Source organism: Lacerta agilis, chromosome 3 (genome assembly GCF_009819535.1).
Source record: "Lacerta agilis isolate rLacAgi1 chromosome 3, rLacAgi1.pri, whole genome shotgun sequence".
Lineage (NCBI taxonomy): Eukaryota > Metazoa > Chordata > Lepidosauria > Squamata > Lacertidae > Lacerta > Lacerta agilis.
Window position 1 is genome coordinate 64,072,779 of NC_046314.1, and position 16,569 is coordinate 64,089,347.

General features: G+C 39.8%; 1 protein-coding gene across 1 annotated transcript in view; it reads right to left on the minus strand.

Annotated features, from left to right (window-relative positions):
• The window catches only part of SYNE1 (spectrin repeat containing nuclear envelope protein 1), a 286,452-nt gene that overhangs the window by 226,526 nt on the left and 43,357 nt on the right, over positions 1-16,569 (minus strand). The window contains 5 exon segments of the mRNA XM_033144021.1: positions 887-994; positions 8,639-8,689; positions 12,764-12,873; positions 13,085-13,281; positions 14,855-15,033. Of these exon segments, the coding sequence (XP_032999912.1) occupies positions 887-994; positions 8,639-8,689; positions 12,764-12,873; positions 13,085-13,281; positions 14,855-15,033 (645 nt within the window).

The following is a 16,569-nucleotide window of genomic DNA, read 5'->3' on the forward strand; positions in this document are numbered from 1 at the left end:
TTCCCTGGGATGTATTATGCTGCCATTCATGTATATGAACATTTTTAGCTTTTGTTCTGCTTTGGTTTAAATTGGTTTTGTAATCAGATAGTAATGGTAACAACAACAACAGGACTTCGGCTCAGCTGCCTGCCTGCTTGAAGCACTGTTACTGCCTTCAACCACCAAGCACAGCAGGGCCTATAAACAGAGGAAGAGATCCACTACAGGGCTCTCTGCCAAGGAGCACCTGAAACCTGAAACCAGTCCTGCAGAGACAGTGGTGAGGGCTTGTTCTGCACTGAGGGTGCTGTGGTGCATTTGGAGGCCTCTAGTTCTCCACAGTTCCTTGATTATACAGTGATACCTTGGGTTACAAACGCTTCGGGTTACAAACTCCGCTAACCTGCAAGTAGTTACCTCAGGTTGTAAACTTTGCCCCAGGATGAGAATGGAAATCACATGGCGGCGGCAGTGGGAGGTCCCATTAGCGAAAGCATGCCTCAGATTAAGAACGGTTTCAGGTTAAGAACGGACCTCCAGAATGAATTAAGTTCATAACTGGAGGTACCAATGTACATTTGAAGTGTGCTTTTGCACTATGCTGGCTAAATCTGAAATTAATCTTGGAGATTTGGTCACGTATGTGGTAGGGTCAGATCACATGTAAACTTGAGTATCTGTATATGTGTCTGTCCACCTGCCATATGAATGGCTTTCTTCATTTTTAACTAAGTCTGAAATGTCCCCTTCTCTCCCTACCCAACCCAAACAAACTCACATCAAGGGAGCATTGTGAAAGCTTGGCTAGTGTAAGCTAACCACATGCATAACGCTTGCTTCAAGGAATCATTATTTTTAAAAATCAAATGTTTAATTTTGTAACAAAAACCCTCCCCATTCTTACCTGGTACTTCTCCTGCAAGCTTGCTTCCACCATTTGTGCTCTTGTCAAATCTCTTTCAAATTGTTCTACCCATATTTTCAGGTCTCTTAGCATTAGTCTGTCCTCTCTCTATGACAGATAAAAATAAACAGGCCAAATGAAAACCACATCTTGTTTAAGATGCAAGACTGTGTGTTCTATAAATTGTGTTATCATGCAAAACCAGTTTCACATTTTCCAAGTATGTATACAGTTTTTACTCTAATTTTATGTTGTGAACTGCCCAGAGATCTACAGATATGGGGTGGTATACAAATAATTTCTTTGTTTCCTCATGTGTCCAGGGCAGCTGTCTACCAGCTCCATCTGATACGCAGACTGTCTTGCCAGAGTGGTGCATGCTCTAGTTATCTCCGGCTTGGACTAAAGCAATGCGTGGGGCTACCTTTACGTGGGGCTACCTTCGAGGTGACCTGGAAACTAAAATTAATCCAGAATGCAGCAACTAGACTGGTGACTGGGAGTGGCTGCCGAGACCATATAACACCTGTCATGAAAGACCTACATTGGCTCCCTGTACGTTTCCGAGCACAATTCAAAGTGTTGGTGCTGACCTTTAAAGCCTTAAACGGCCTTGGCCCAGTATACCTGAAGGAGCGTCTGCACCCCCATTGTTCTGCCCAGACACTGAGGTCCAGTGCTGAGGGCCTTCTGTCGGTTCCCTCACTGCGAGAAGTGAGGTTACAGGGAACCAGGCAGAGGCCCTTCTCGGCAGTGGCACCAGCCCTGTGGAAGGCCCTCCCATAAGATGTCAAGGAAATAAACAACTACCTGACTTTTAGAAGATATCTGAAGGCAACCCTGTTTAGGGAAATTTTTAATGTTTGATCTTTTATTGTGTTTTTTTAAATCCTGTTGGAAGCTGCCCAGAGTGGCTGGGAAGGCCCAGCCAGATGGGTGGGGTATAAATAATAATAATAATAATAATAATAATAATAATAATAATAATAATAATAATAATAGCAGCAGCAGCATATCTTCATGTCTGGGCATTCTCAAAAATCATGTGATAGTTATTGTGTAAGTGGAAGAGCTTGCTGGCCCCACTCTTATCTTAGATTCTTCACTGGCCCTATGCCACTAGTACTCATGCATGTTGCAGCAAGCATTTGCTTTCACCTTGATGCAGCACCATTGAGTCAGATTGCATGAACCCTATTCTGGTATTCAGGCCTCATGAGACACTCACTGCACTGCACTCATTGTCCCCACCCAAGGAACAGAAAAATCTGCCTTACACTGAGTCAGACTATTGGTACATCTGCACTGACTGGCAGTGATTTGCCAGGGTTTCAGGCAGCGGCCATTCCCACTCCTACCTAGATGTGACTGGTTTGAACCTGGAACCTTCTGCATGCAAAGCAGATGCTGTGCCACTGAACTACAGTCTTTCCTCTTATGTCAGACTTACACACACAGCGGCAGGGACACTTAAGGATGTGACAGCACGGGTGGGGATAGTGAACAGTGTTCTGCTCTTCCCCTCATTTGATTACTATCATGTGCAGTATGAACACTTAAATAGGGATAATGCAATGGGACTCTAGGGGACTTCATGGCCATGAAAGCAAACTCAAGACTGGGGATTGGGAACCCATTGCCCTTCAGATGATTTTGAACTCCCATCAGCCCCAGAAAATGACCAATTGATAGATGGAACTGATATTGCTGTGAGAGATTGGTGTCAAACATAACTAACAAGCACAGTGCTAGTTAGTGCATGAAGGAGTTGATTCCTAGACTCAGTTACGTCATGCCCCCTCTCCTCTGGAGAGGAAGTGAAGCTTATTTCATCTTCCTTCCTTCCTTTCTCTCTTGCTGTATAACGTAACTAACTAAGGAGGATATGTGTACGCTTGCATCTGAGCTTACAGAACATATGGAATTATATTCTATATTTTCTACCCAAGAGTATTTTGCCGGTATTATCCTTGCTGCTGCATGGAACAATGGAGGACTGAGATGTTAAATCTGTAAGTAAAGCATTTTTAACTTACTTAACTTTGTGTAGTCTGCTCATTGCAAGAGGGGCAGAAAGAGGTCTGCTGCTGTGTGCAACTGAATTTGGTAAAAAGGTTTAACAACCTATATTCCTAATACCATACTGCTGTTTAACAAACTGAACTCAATCCAAGCAAATATTTGAATTTATACTGTATCTTCAACAGATTAAGGTGTTATTGAGACAGAACTGTACCAATTAAAAAACCCCATTTTCTATTTGGCACCTAAGGAAATGTTTAAACAGGAACAAATGCATTAATCTAAATGAACAGAAATAGATGCAACATAGACATATCCAGGAAGTAGCACAGGTACTTGTGATGCACAATGTGGCATTTGCCTGCCAATCTTTTTACTGGGAATCAGGTTATCTGATGTCGCCATGGCTGCTTCCAAATTCAGCGTGTAACATACCGTGTTACACAATAACAAGGTGGTATTCAAAAAAAGAAAAGGGGGGGGAAGCACAACTACAATACTGTGCAGTTACAATTCAGAGTAAAATAGCGGCCACTAGGTTAACAGCAAGAAAGCAGCTGGTTTTAAAAGAAGCCGGCTAGTGTTAGTCACTGGGAAAGGCCTCAGAAAATAAATGGGTTTTCAGCAAGTGTTGAAATTGTAGGACCACCCGGTGATCAAAGTGAGATGGAGTGGAATTATTTATTTATTTATCTGTTGCTTCATGGCAGAATAGGTTTCTAAGTGGTTTACAAACAAATAAAAACACATAAAGCCATTAAACTATATCTATAGTTAAAATATACATACATTAAACAGTACATACTGTACAGCAATTAAAAGATAGGACACCAAGGACAGGAAATCAGGGGGATTACCTGTGTTAACAAGTGTGTATTCAAAAGCCAGCAGAATGCCAACACAGATGAGGCGTCTTACAGTGCTACTAGTAGGCCTACTACCATCCTCAATATTACTACAAGTTGAAAATGGTCAGGCGGTGGCAAGCTTAATCAGATTCCATTTGTTGTCATTTTACTTGTGTTGAGGCAGACCTTAATCCACCCTATGTCTTTGTAACTGATGCAATTGAAGCTAATGTGATCTGAAACCATCCATTGCCTTTTTCCTTTCCCCTTTGAGCACCATAAGTAGCTTTTTTGCACCCACCCACACTCTCACCATAACGTTAAAGGAGAGCCAGCAGTGTAGCAGTTAGCATATTGGGCTTTGATAATGGAAAGCTGGATTCCTATCTCTACTCCACCACAAAACTACTGGGTATCACTGGGGCAATCACCATTTCATCCTAACCTAATATTTTTATTTTCAAAGAAAGTAAAAAAAAATAGTTCTCATGGAATATGGGAACTCTTTGGAAGAAGAGCAGGATTAAAATGTTATAACTTTTTAAAAGTTATTTCTTTACAAATATGTATATACAAATTTACTATATGCTTGAACATCAGGATGTAGTGCAATGTTGTTGCTGTTTTGGAAAATAAAGTCATTTCTCATGAACAATGGGTGATATCCAACTAGGAGACCTACTAAACTTAATGAATTTAAGTTACTACGGAAGTCTGTTCTGAGCATGACTAACGTTGGCCATCACCATGTAAAAATAAAAACTTAACAGTTTTTATTTTTACATGGTGATGGCCAACGTTAGTCATGCTCAGAACAGACTTCCGTAGTAACTTCTGAGCATGACTAACGTCAGAAGAAATTTGAAAGGGCAATAGGAGCTATATATGGGAATCAAAACGCGAGATTATTGATCAATAATAAATTAACAGAAAGTATAAACATTACAAGAGGAACGCGACAAGGTTGTCCCCTATCACCATCCCTATTTATAATGGTTTTGGAAATGCTATTAAAAACGATAAGAGAAGATGAGAAAATAAAGGGGGTGGTGATAGGGAAAACGAAGCATAAAATCAAAGCCTTCGCGGATGACATACTTATAACATCAGAAGATCCCATAAATAGCATCCCGAATGCTTTACAGGTTATAAAAGAATATGGCAACCTAGCAGGCTTAAAAATAAATTACGAGAAAACAAAGATGATGGTAAAAAATTTGGAAAATAAAGAAAAAGAAAAATTACAAGAACTCACAGGATTAAAAATATCAAAAAAATAAAGTATCTAGGCATTTCAATAACAACAAATAGTTTAGACCTGTTAAAAGAAAACTACGGGGAAAAATGGAGACAAATTAAAGGAAAATTGGAAATATGGTCTAAATTAAAAATATCACTACTTGGTAAAATCTCACTGGTGAAAATGGGGGTACTATCTAAAATGAACTATCTGTTTCTGAACTTACCACTATTAGGGGGGACAGACTACTTTAAAGAATGGAAAAAAGACATCGCAAAGTTCATCTGGAACGGGAAAAACCCCCGAATAAAACATAAAAATTTAATAGACAGCAGGGAAAGAGGGGGTTTCGGATTACCAGATTTAAGATTGTACCATGATGCGGCAGCACTATATTGGATCAAGGACTGGATAGAACTGAAAAATAACGATTTATTAGACTTGGAGGGAGAAGGGCTGGGGTTTGGCTGGCATTGGTACCTTATGAAAGAGAAAATAAACAAACAAAACATCTTTATGAATAATATCATCAGGAGATCGTTATTTGGAATCTGGCTAAAATATAAAAGGTACTTTGAGACAAAGGTTCCTTGGTGGTTATCCCCCCTAGAGATGGTGGCAGTAAAAAAAAGGAATATGGATTCCAATTGGCCTACTTATAGAGATTTATTGGAGGAAAAAGGAGAATTAAAATTAAAGACATATGATGAATTGAAAGAGTACTTAACTAGCTGGCTCCAATATTTCCAAATAAACCAAAAATTCCAACAAGATAAAAAAATTGGATTTGCAAAAGGGAAATCAAAATTAGAGGAAATTTTATTGGATTCGCAAAAAAGCTACACAAAAAATTTATATAAAATATTATTGCAATGGGAGACAGAGGAGGAACAAATCAAAGAAGCTATGATAAGATGGGGCCGAGACGTAGGCCGTCCAATAATGCTAGAGAAGTGGGAAATATTATGGAGGAGGGATAACCATCTAACCCCAAATTACGACATCAAGGAAAATTTATTGAAGATGCAATATAGATGGTACCTCACACCGGTCAAACTGGCAAAAATTTACAAGAACGAAAACAATGAATGCTGGCGATGTAAAAAAAGAAGTAGGTACATTCATGCACATGTGGTGGTCTTGTAAAGAAATTAAAGTGTTTTGGGAAATGATATATAAGGAGATAAAGAAAATGGTCAAATATTCCTTTAGAAAAAATGTGGAGTTATTCCTTATAGGAATGATGGGGAATGAAATACAGGCTAAAGATAGACACCTATTACTATATGCCACGGTCTCGGCGAGATTGCTGGTAGCGCAAAATTGGAAGACTCAAAGAGTACCGGAAAAAGAGGAATGGCAATTAAAATTATTGACTTACTATAATTGGGCAGTAAAATATGAAGAATTACAAGGGAAAGGTAAATTGGAGACAGAAAAGAATTGGGAAACGCTTAAAAATTATTTTAAATTATATGTGAAGAGAGCCAACCTCTTGGCAGAATGGTAAAGATCCAAATGAATAAGATGCAAGAGAAAATTGGATAGACATAAAGACGTGCGAACAGACTAATGGACACTAAGGACAACATGTAAGGTAAACTGTGAAGCAAAGGGGAGGGGAGGGGGGGAATGAATGAAGGGAGGGGGGAGGGAGGGAATTTGGAATAAGTTGTAATAAGTTGTAATGATTTGGCAATTTTTTTGTGATGCATATTTTTGTTATGATTAATCTTTGATTGTGGTTTGTGTAAAGTTTGTGTAAAGTTTGAAAGAAATAAAGATTTTTTTTTAAAAAAAAACTTAACAGGATTTGGGTCTCAAAATGTTTGTGTTTTAGCTTTGTATAAAGAAAAGTGAATAGCTTTCTGAAGATTTGCTGAATATTCTATAGAGTATCACTAATAAAATACAAAGACCAAACTAGACACAATGTTGGAAAAGTGCAAACACATCTCCAGACCAGACATCCTTTCCTCTCTTCATTTTCTGATAAAAGCAGCTGCAGACGTGTGGGTGACATTTGGTTCAGAGCCATGGGAGAAGGGGGGGGTTACCCCTTTCCCACTGTGCTGACCCCTTGATTTGAATTGTCCTTTCAAAGCAAGTTTTCCGCTCCTGCCAAACAGCAACTCTGTCAAGGGCAACAACACAGGGGAAAGGGCTCCAACCTTTCCCCATGGCTGCTGTTTTTTTGAGTGGTAGTGTGAAAGGTGCAAGAGGTAAGAACATAAGAACTCTGCTGGATCAGGCCAAAGGCCCACCTACTACAACACTCTGTTGTCACAGTCAACAACCAGATGCCCATGGGAAGTCCTCTCATATGAAGCAGGCAATTAGTCTGATACATTGACACATCTCCAGAGTCCAAACAGAAATATTATTTCAAGTTGAGCTAGCAGAGTATATGCTGTGCTTGCACAAGGTCTGAGGTTCCTGGTGAGGTAATGGCCTGTGTATGGTTCATTAAGGTAACAAAGGAAGTGGTTCTGTGCCAGACAGAAAATGGCTGGGCCCTCCTCTCTCAACTGTCTGGTAGTTTGAAAGACAAAGGCCAGAGTTGAGAGTTTGTGTTATGTGAGCCAGAAGCTGGAAGCAAGCTGGGAAGCCAGAAAGACAGAGCCATGCATGATTTCTGCTGGAATCCAAGGCTGTGGCTATGAAAGAAGCAAGGCCCTCTTGGGGTGTTAATGCTGTGAACCCTTCCATTGTAGACTCTGTTTGTATATACGTGTAAATAAACCTTATCATAAAGACTCCACAGTTTCCACTATATCTCATTCCAAATGAAACACAGACCCAGGGTAAGCAGCTGGAACCCCTGGAACTTCACACTGCTCAGAAACTGGGTGGCATGACAAAATATGTACTGGTACGTATATTAATCAATCCACTGATATATGGAACAAGCCAGATGTGTATCCAATTGTATGGATATTGCTCTACTTTGCATTTTTTAAAAAAATATTGTTAGTGACCTGGCTGTTTTAAATCTGTGGGGGTTTTTTATTTCACAATGTTGTTTTATATTCTTTCGGTTTAGTTACTTTATTTTATTGTTGATTTTTCTTTGCATATTGTGAGCCACTTCAAAAGTTAACCTGGCAAAGGAGACTAGTGTACAGAAGCAAGTTTTTGCATGCAGATTCTGCATCCCTTATTTGGTCAGGAATTTCACATCTAGCAGCTGCCTCTGAATGTAATACTTTCCTGATACTGGACCAAGACTGGCTGCAAAGTGTTGAATGTTTGACTTTTGTTGACAAGAGCTGGTTGTCAGCTTTGTCAGCACCTGGGGACTATTGAAATGTTCTTTACACAGTTTTGCCTTGAAGAGTATTTTGTTATTATTTGCTACATTAATCTAGCTAGTACTGTATATGTAACTTTAGAAGACATAGAAAGTGTGTTATAAAATGTTTAATTAACCATCTGTTATATAAGGACGATCAGTTAAATATAGTGTCTAGAGTAAAGATAAAAGGTGAAGACACCCCACACACACAAACACGGGATAAAATACTTAATATCTAGCAATGCCAATTAATTATAGGTTTTTTGATGATCAAGTGGTTTACATGCATAATGATAAATTAATAATAAACTAGTGAGTCAGTTAAATTCACCATGTTTAAACCTTACCTTGTATTTAGGTTTAGAAATAACAAAAGATGAAATTGCTTGAAGTGGCTTCTAGCGATATGAAGAAAAATGGATAGCGGGAGCAGAGAAAGGCAAGTGAATAAATAAACATAGAAAAAAGAAAGAAAGAAGAGAGAAGTACATTGAAAAATGTATGTACATTATTCTTCAATGCACAGGAAGTTGCTAAATCTTCAAGTTCAGACCTCTTGGAAGAGAGAAGACTTTGAGTCTTGGCTCCTTGTTGATCAAATATTATAACTTATCTCTACAGTTCTCAATTGTAGATATGTTTCTTGGTAGCCATAAAGCAGATGTGAGGTGGGCACAAAGTTCTAGGGAGAAATAGGCTCCTGAGACATGAGATGCCTTCCCTTCTAGGCAAGACAAGGCAAGATAAGGGTAGACTGAATGTCCCTAGTACTGAACCCTCACTATATTTGGATTTACACTAAATTAGTGTGTGTGGTTGCACCTTTGCTAACCTCTTCATCCTAACACAATTTTGGAAGTAGGGAGAGCACTGTTTAGTTCTTATGCTTTAAGGCACATGTGAATACCAATGATAAACAATTTTACAGGTAGAAATGGTTAAGTACCAATCAGCACAACTCTTTGAGACTTCACATGACTAGTCATACCAACTAACAGAAAATCTCTGAACATATTTTACTGTATCTCCTGGTGTAATTGCATGAAATAAACCTTTGTTCTCTGTGAAAACTAATGAACTGCTAGCCCAATGAAAACAGAACTAAAATAGTGATCACACAAAATAGTATGAAAACGTTAGATTGAAAGCATTAAGTAGCATCTGTGGGACAAAACAGTACAACAGAGGCACATAAAGTCAGACAGTCACAATCACAAGTGATTTTTGTAATCACTTCATGATAAGATTCATGTGACGAGTGAATAGGTCTATCATGCTACCATCACTTCATGTGAGTATCCATCTTAATTACTGGCCTTGTAGCAGGAGATCCAGCAAATTACTTGACTGCTATAAACACTTATTTCTGGGTTAGTAATAAATAATTATTTGGCTCCTTTCTACTTTACTGATGGCATTTCTCTCCTTTCATCTACCTCTGGTTATTGCATTGTCAATGCCTGGGTTATCCACTTGAGTTGATTGTGTTCTGCTTTTTGTTCAGTCTGGTTGCATTATTTCTTCCCCTTGTATTGTATATTCCCCTTTCTTCTCAACACTTGTGTTTAATGGCACTCAATGAATGTGTCTTTAATTTTAAAAAACTTAAATTAAAAAAAAATGTTTAATGTCTTTTAAAAAGAAACAATATGTCTGTTCTGAGAATTTTTCAATTCCTTTTTTCATATTATGGGATGGAGAAAGAGAACACAGCCTTATAGTACATGGGTGGCCAACTTGCAAACCTGATAAACCACAAGTAGCACTAAGAGCAAGATCATTTGACACAACTGGGCAGAAACAGCAGAGGTCTTCTGTCTGGCTATTCCATAGGGAGGGCTGCACTTCTGTCTGCTGCTCTAGCATGGTGCAGCCTACATGCTTTTGGGGTCAGTAGAGTAGAGTTGCTTCTAGATCAGGCTTCCTCAACCTCAGCCCTCCAGATGTTTTAAGACCACAATTCCCATCATCCCTGACCACTGATCCCGCTAGCTAGGGATCATGGGAGTTGTAGGCCAAAGACATATGGAGGGCGAGGTTGAGGAAGCCTGTTCTAGATGAAAAACCAAAAAAGCTGGTGGGGGAGAGATTTACACTTCTATTGTGTGTTCTCTAGTTCCCATGTAAGGTGCAACACATAAGAGAAGGGCACGAAGGGGGCTGTGATCATAGTAACTTTCCTTCTTTTCCACTTTGCCTGCTTACTGTTTTCTCTGCCTAACACCAATGGGGAGAAGTCAGCTGCTACACCACTATCTCCAGGGTTATCTCATCATCCAAGCCACCAGTCATAGTTTCTTTCACTGGAAGGAACGAAGGCAAAGAACAGAATGGAATGGTGTTCCCAGGTGGGGTGCCAAGTTGGAGGCATCTGGTGGAAGGAGTGGCGCTATGCACTTGTCTCTCATCATCATCATCATTTCTGAACTTACCAGGAAGGGGAGTTTGCATAGGTCCAGCAGCAGAACCAATCTGCTGATCCAGCTGCTGTGCCCACGCCAACCTCCCCGCCACCATAACCCTCTCACTCCCAGTAAGTGCAGGGATGCCACTGATGGGAGACAAAGTGAGTGGCACAAGACCCTTCCAGCTGCCTCTGCGCCAAATAGAAAATGCAATGAGCTATGAGGAGAGGGGAGTATACACAGAGCCACAGTGTGTGTGTGTGTGTGTGCCCCGGATAGACGAGGATTTTCCTGGGAGAAGCCTGGTGAAATTGACAAGCCCTGTACCAGGTTTCTCCATAGGCAGCATTGATAGGGAAACTCCTTGTTAGTGTGCATGCATGCATGCATGCGTGAGTATATATGCACATATATTTGGCAAAAGAGGCAGGGTGAGCTTTGCTAGTGCTGCAGAAATAGAAAAATATGTGACCACCAACCATATCACAAACCACTGCTCCACACTAAATGAGACAACAGTGCTATATTCTGTGTTATGCCTGAATGCACTGCACTGCAACTGTGGACAAATCAGCACTGGAAGAAAGATGAGATGACAACAGGGAAAACACAGAAACCCAAAGGAAATGCAATTTTCCTGGTGATTTTCAGTAAAAACTGAGTGACTTATTGGTATCAATAATTTGTATCAATACAAATTTGTCTAGTAAGTAATTTCCATTTCCTATTCAAAAAGCTGGAGGCACATACATCCTGAATTTTATGGTTTTGTTCTTTTGATAAAAGGCCTCTTACACCACATCCATCTTCTACATAGAGGACATGGCAGAGTATTTTAAAAGGCAGTTGCCAAGGCTCAAATACTTAGAGAGCTCTTACTGTAGGACTGCAATGGACCCTGCCTCCAATGAATTTAGCAATACTGATTCAGCCAATAATTGCACCAGAATAGCCCCAGATCCTACTTTTTACATCTAGTGAAATCAATGCCCCAGCTGCCCCTGAAGTCCTATAGCAAATAGTTCTTATTAGAAGCATGTGAAAGCTATACTATGAACCACTGATCTACCAAGATGTAAATAACAATGTTATTTTGCTCTTGGTATTTATATCCTGAGGGGGCATAAATATTTAAATATATGTGTGAGCTGCAAAGAAAACGCTTTGCATTATCCCTTTACATTGAATGATTCACAGTCACTGCTGAGAGCTGGGCTGGAAAGGACAGAAAGTCTGTACACTTAAGCCACAGAACTCATGGGTTATTGCTGAGAAGCACCAGATGTATTTTCTCTGTCCTGCTGCTAGTGAGAAGCTGAACAGATTGTCTCAGTAGTGGCACTACTAGCCCTTGCCAAACAAAAGTTGGTATGATCATACCAAAAGATGGTATGATCAGGATGAAAAGCCAAATGAAAGATTGTTTGCTGACAAAATATACTACAGTTAGGCCAGTCCAACAGGAAAGAAATACACAGCAGAAACAGATTTTCTAAAGTCAACAATCCAAGTGAATTAGAAAGGACAGATGAACGTGCATCTCCATGTCAATTATTTGCACTGCAATAAATTATGCATTCTTTACTTATATATTTTCCCTTACGTTCCAATCCTACACACACTTAGAGAGGAGTAAACGCCATTCAGCTATATTAGACTTACTTCTGAGTAAATCTGCACAGGACAGGGCTGCATATAGCTTAATAGTTGATAAGAAATCAATCCGATTAAAAAAAAAACTTATGGAAAGCAATTATTGCAATTATATCCATAAAGCCAAGTTGAAAAGTTTATTTATTAAAAGGTACTTCTGATGCTCCTTGAGATTAGACAACAATTCAAGTCCACTGCTCCTTCTCTTTCTATTGCAAACATTTATTCACATTTTTCCTAAATTGTACTTCTCTCAACAGCTCTCAACTCAAACTATTCCTAGCTTATTTAGAACCCTATTGTGCTTTGACATACAGAGAGAATACGGAATAAGTGTCTATGTAAAATATTGTCCGCATTGCACATATTGTGTAAAAGTTGTGCAGTCTATGTAAAATAGAATTAAGAACATACGTCTGTCTCCTGTGCATCACTGGCTGCATTATGAGGATCTGGGAGGTGTTTCAGGAATTGTGCTACATAGGTCATCACTGATTTCTCATCTGGCTTATCCACATCCACATCTGAAAAGAATAAGGAAGACAGTAAATTAACACAAAGCTGAACTATATAAAATATTGGGACATACACTGCCCTCAATCATGCAAAATTAAAATATCACGCACGCGCGCACACACACACACAAGTATTTTAAAAAGATCTCCCTCCCAACCCCAAAACTAATATGAGGCTAGGGTTACAGTTCAGCAGTGGTTAAATTCAATGATATGCTACCTTCAGGATCAAGAAGTCTTGGAATTCCTAATTCTGACTCTGCAATTGTAAATGCCTCTTCCAAATTTTCCTTGTTAGATCTCGTTTTCAACCTCTCCAAGTCCACTAGTTCTGGACGGATGGCATGAATAACTGAATGAAAGGCAACACCACTCCTCCAGCTTCGTCCAAAATCCTTGACTTCAATTCCAGCTTGCCTTCACAACAAGAAGAAATTACTTTGTAACAACCTGTTCTGACCCCCCAACCTTTATCTTTACTTATATAATTAACCTGTGTTTGGGTTGCAATTTTTGCAATGCCTGGAGCAGAACTTACTTTTCAATTGAATTAACTATAGTTGCTGTTCCTGGTTTTACATAAAACACCCCAGTCATTCTTTTCAACTCGTATTCATGTGAGCTCTCATTTATGTATGACTAAATAAACGTGTGGAGGCAGACTGAATGATGGACCCCAGCAGACTTTGTTAATTCTGCCTATGAAATAGTTAACTTCTAGATAATAGCCTTGATGTCCACAACAGTAATGGGGAAGTTGGGAGAGTTCTTTACAAGGCAGAGGAATAAACAAGAAAGGGAACAGAGAGCATGCCCTGCAGTTGTCCTTGAAAAACTGAAGGATTGGTGTCTGTGTCATATATACTATGTTTCCATCAGTACATCCCAGGACAGTATTTGCCCTCTGTTGCAATGACATGATATTGCTGTCTGCTGCTCAGTTTCATTTCATTATTTATTGCAGAGTTATCTAATTTATCAAGGTCATATCCTATCCTGGCCATATACTCAGAAGGTGGCGAAGAAGCTGCAAGCAACATAAAGCCACACTCTGCACTAGTGAAACTATCTAGAACAGTGTTTCCCAACCTTGGGCCTCCAGCTGTTTTCGGACTACAATTCCCACCATCCCTGAACACTGGTCTTGCTAGCTAGGGGTGATGGGAGTTGTAGTACAAAAACAGCTGGAGGCCCAAGGTTGGAAAACACTGATATAGAAAAACATACATCCTCTCTTGGCCAATCCATTCTGGCTATTAGACAGCAGCTGTCCAAACTGACTAGATGGATAGTACACCAGCACTGCCATAATCACAGGCAGTTGAATTGTAGGCTGTTCATGTCCACCAGCTATTCAAAGCAGGAATGAATTGGTTAATATTTTGATTACATGTGTTATTGATTAATGTTGTTAAGAGATTCAAACAGCTGAAAGCTGTTGCTATACACTGCTCCAGTTCCTTGCTTTCATCTAAGTTTCTCTGTCTTGTCATCTTCCTCTGATGCCTTATACATCCCACACTCTTCTGGATTCAGTTAAGACTAAACAAAGGCAGTGCCACAAACTGTAGGCCAAAGGTTTCTTTCCATTACGTTCTAAAAGCTTAAAATTGAAGATACAGAAATACACATATTTTTCTTTACGTGCAAATATGAAATTAAAGCTGGTATTGTAAAATTACTTAGATGTTTACAAAGACAATGTTATATTCAATCACTGGCCAAGTTGTTTTGATACATTGGCAAAGTGAAGGAAAATTCAATTAGTGAAGTAAGGTACAAAATCTGATAGCATTGAATTGCTCATGATTTCAAACTGGGAAAAGAATTTTAAGTGTTTTGACAATGTATTGCCTCTTACAGCCATTCTGACAGAAGCCAATTTCCTTTTCAATTTTTATTGATCTCTCTGGCACAAACCTTCTTAATTTTCTGGTGCCATAAATTATTACTACATCATTTAGCTAATATCAATTTACAGATTACTCACTTTGCTGCTGTATACTGCACCCATTTTAGCAAAGCCTTCTTTGCATTTCCTTGGACTTTGGTGACCACTTTACGCTTGGATGGTGGACTGGCTGTCTCAGAACTGACAACACTGTCCACAGACGAAGCACTATTGGAGAGTGACTGGAGCTGAGGGAGGTTGCTTGTAAGCTCCTCAATCTGTTTGTGGAATAAAGTTGGTTAAGTGCAATGGAAACAGTCAATTTACAAAAAAGCCTATTTCCTTCTCAGATAATAGTGGGGCAAGATCAAATGAACTCTTGTTGTTGTTGTTCAGGCGTGTCCGACTCTTCGTGACCCCATGGACCAGAGCACGCCAGGCACGCCTATCCTTCACTGCCTCTTGCAGTTTGGCCAAACTCATGTTAGTAGCTTCGAGAACACTGTCCAACCATCTCATCCTCTGTCGTCCCCTTCTCCTTGTGCCCTCCATCTTTCCCAACATCAGGGTCTTTTCCAGGGAGTCTTCCCTTCTCATGAGGTGGCCAAAGTACTGGAGCCTCAACTTCAGGATCTGCCCTTCCAGTGAGCACTCAGGGCTGATTTCTTTAAGAATGGATAGGTTTGATCTTCTTGCACTCTTACCCATATTCTAAATTTTAGGACATGCCTCAAAGAATGTAGGGCAGATTCACACTTAGGAGCATTGGTCATACTTTGGCCAAGTTATGGCTCAATACATATGCTATTTATGTGTAATATACAAAATATAGAGGCCACATATACATCCTCTACACACAGTACTAATGCACTCACAAATGCACTTCCACATGATAGTGGTATGGCATTTTTAGTAGCCGTAAACATGTCTGAAGTGTTCATGGAAGTAGGCAGCACTGTGAACTAGATCTATGTCTGGAGCATTTTCACAGATGTCTCACATCTGGGCCACTTTCCTTTTTGCTACCAAGCCTGAGTTACTCAAGTAAACATAGGTTGAAGGTTTCTGTACTATGATAGCATCTCTAAATAGAGGCAAGGTTAATGCTACTCCAACTCCATTCTGCCCACTGAATCAATGCACGGGCAGAAGCAGCTAGTGAAAAATTCTTGCCAGCAGTATCCTGCAGAAAACTCCAAAAGAAGGTGGAAACTGTCTGAGCTAGCCAGGTTTTCACTGGATCCCTAGCAGCCCCGTGACATTAAAATTAAATTGGGCTCAATTGCTGCACCAGCTCCAGGCTGGCACAGTGATTTGCCTTTCAGCCTGGGTGGCATGAGTGGATGGGCTGTGGAAATAGGCTCATTGCTTTGTTAATGTCTGCTGCTGCCCAGTCAGGGCTTGCATTTCAATGAAACGTACTCTTCTGCTTTGTACTTCCTGTAAGGCCTAAGGAAGGGAAGACTGCATAATGCATTGCTCCCGTTCCTTTTCCAACTATATAAATCATGCAGATCTGATTTGCTAAGTTGTGGCCATTAACTTGGAAATGATTCAAACTTATTTGTACAGGACTTTATTTCAATTAATTGTCCTTAGGGCTGTAGCCAAAGTTTCTTGGCTTTCACATACAACCTTTGATGGGAATTGTATCGATTCCATATTGTAGTATCTATTTATTATTAGTACCGGCATTTATTAAATTTATATCCTCTCCTTCCTGCCAAAGGAACCCAGGGCTACATTTGCATATACAGTACAGCCACATGCAAATTAGGGGTGCTAGTTTAAGTTTGGAACTGATCTTGGATAAC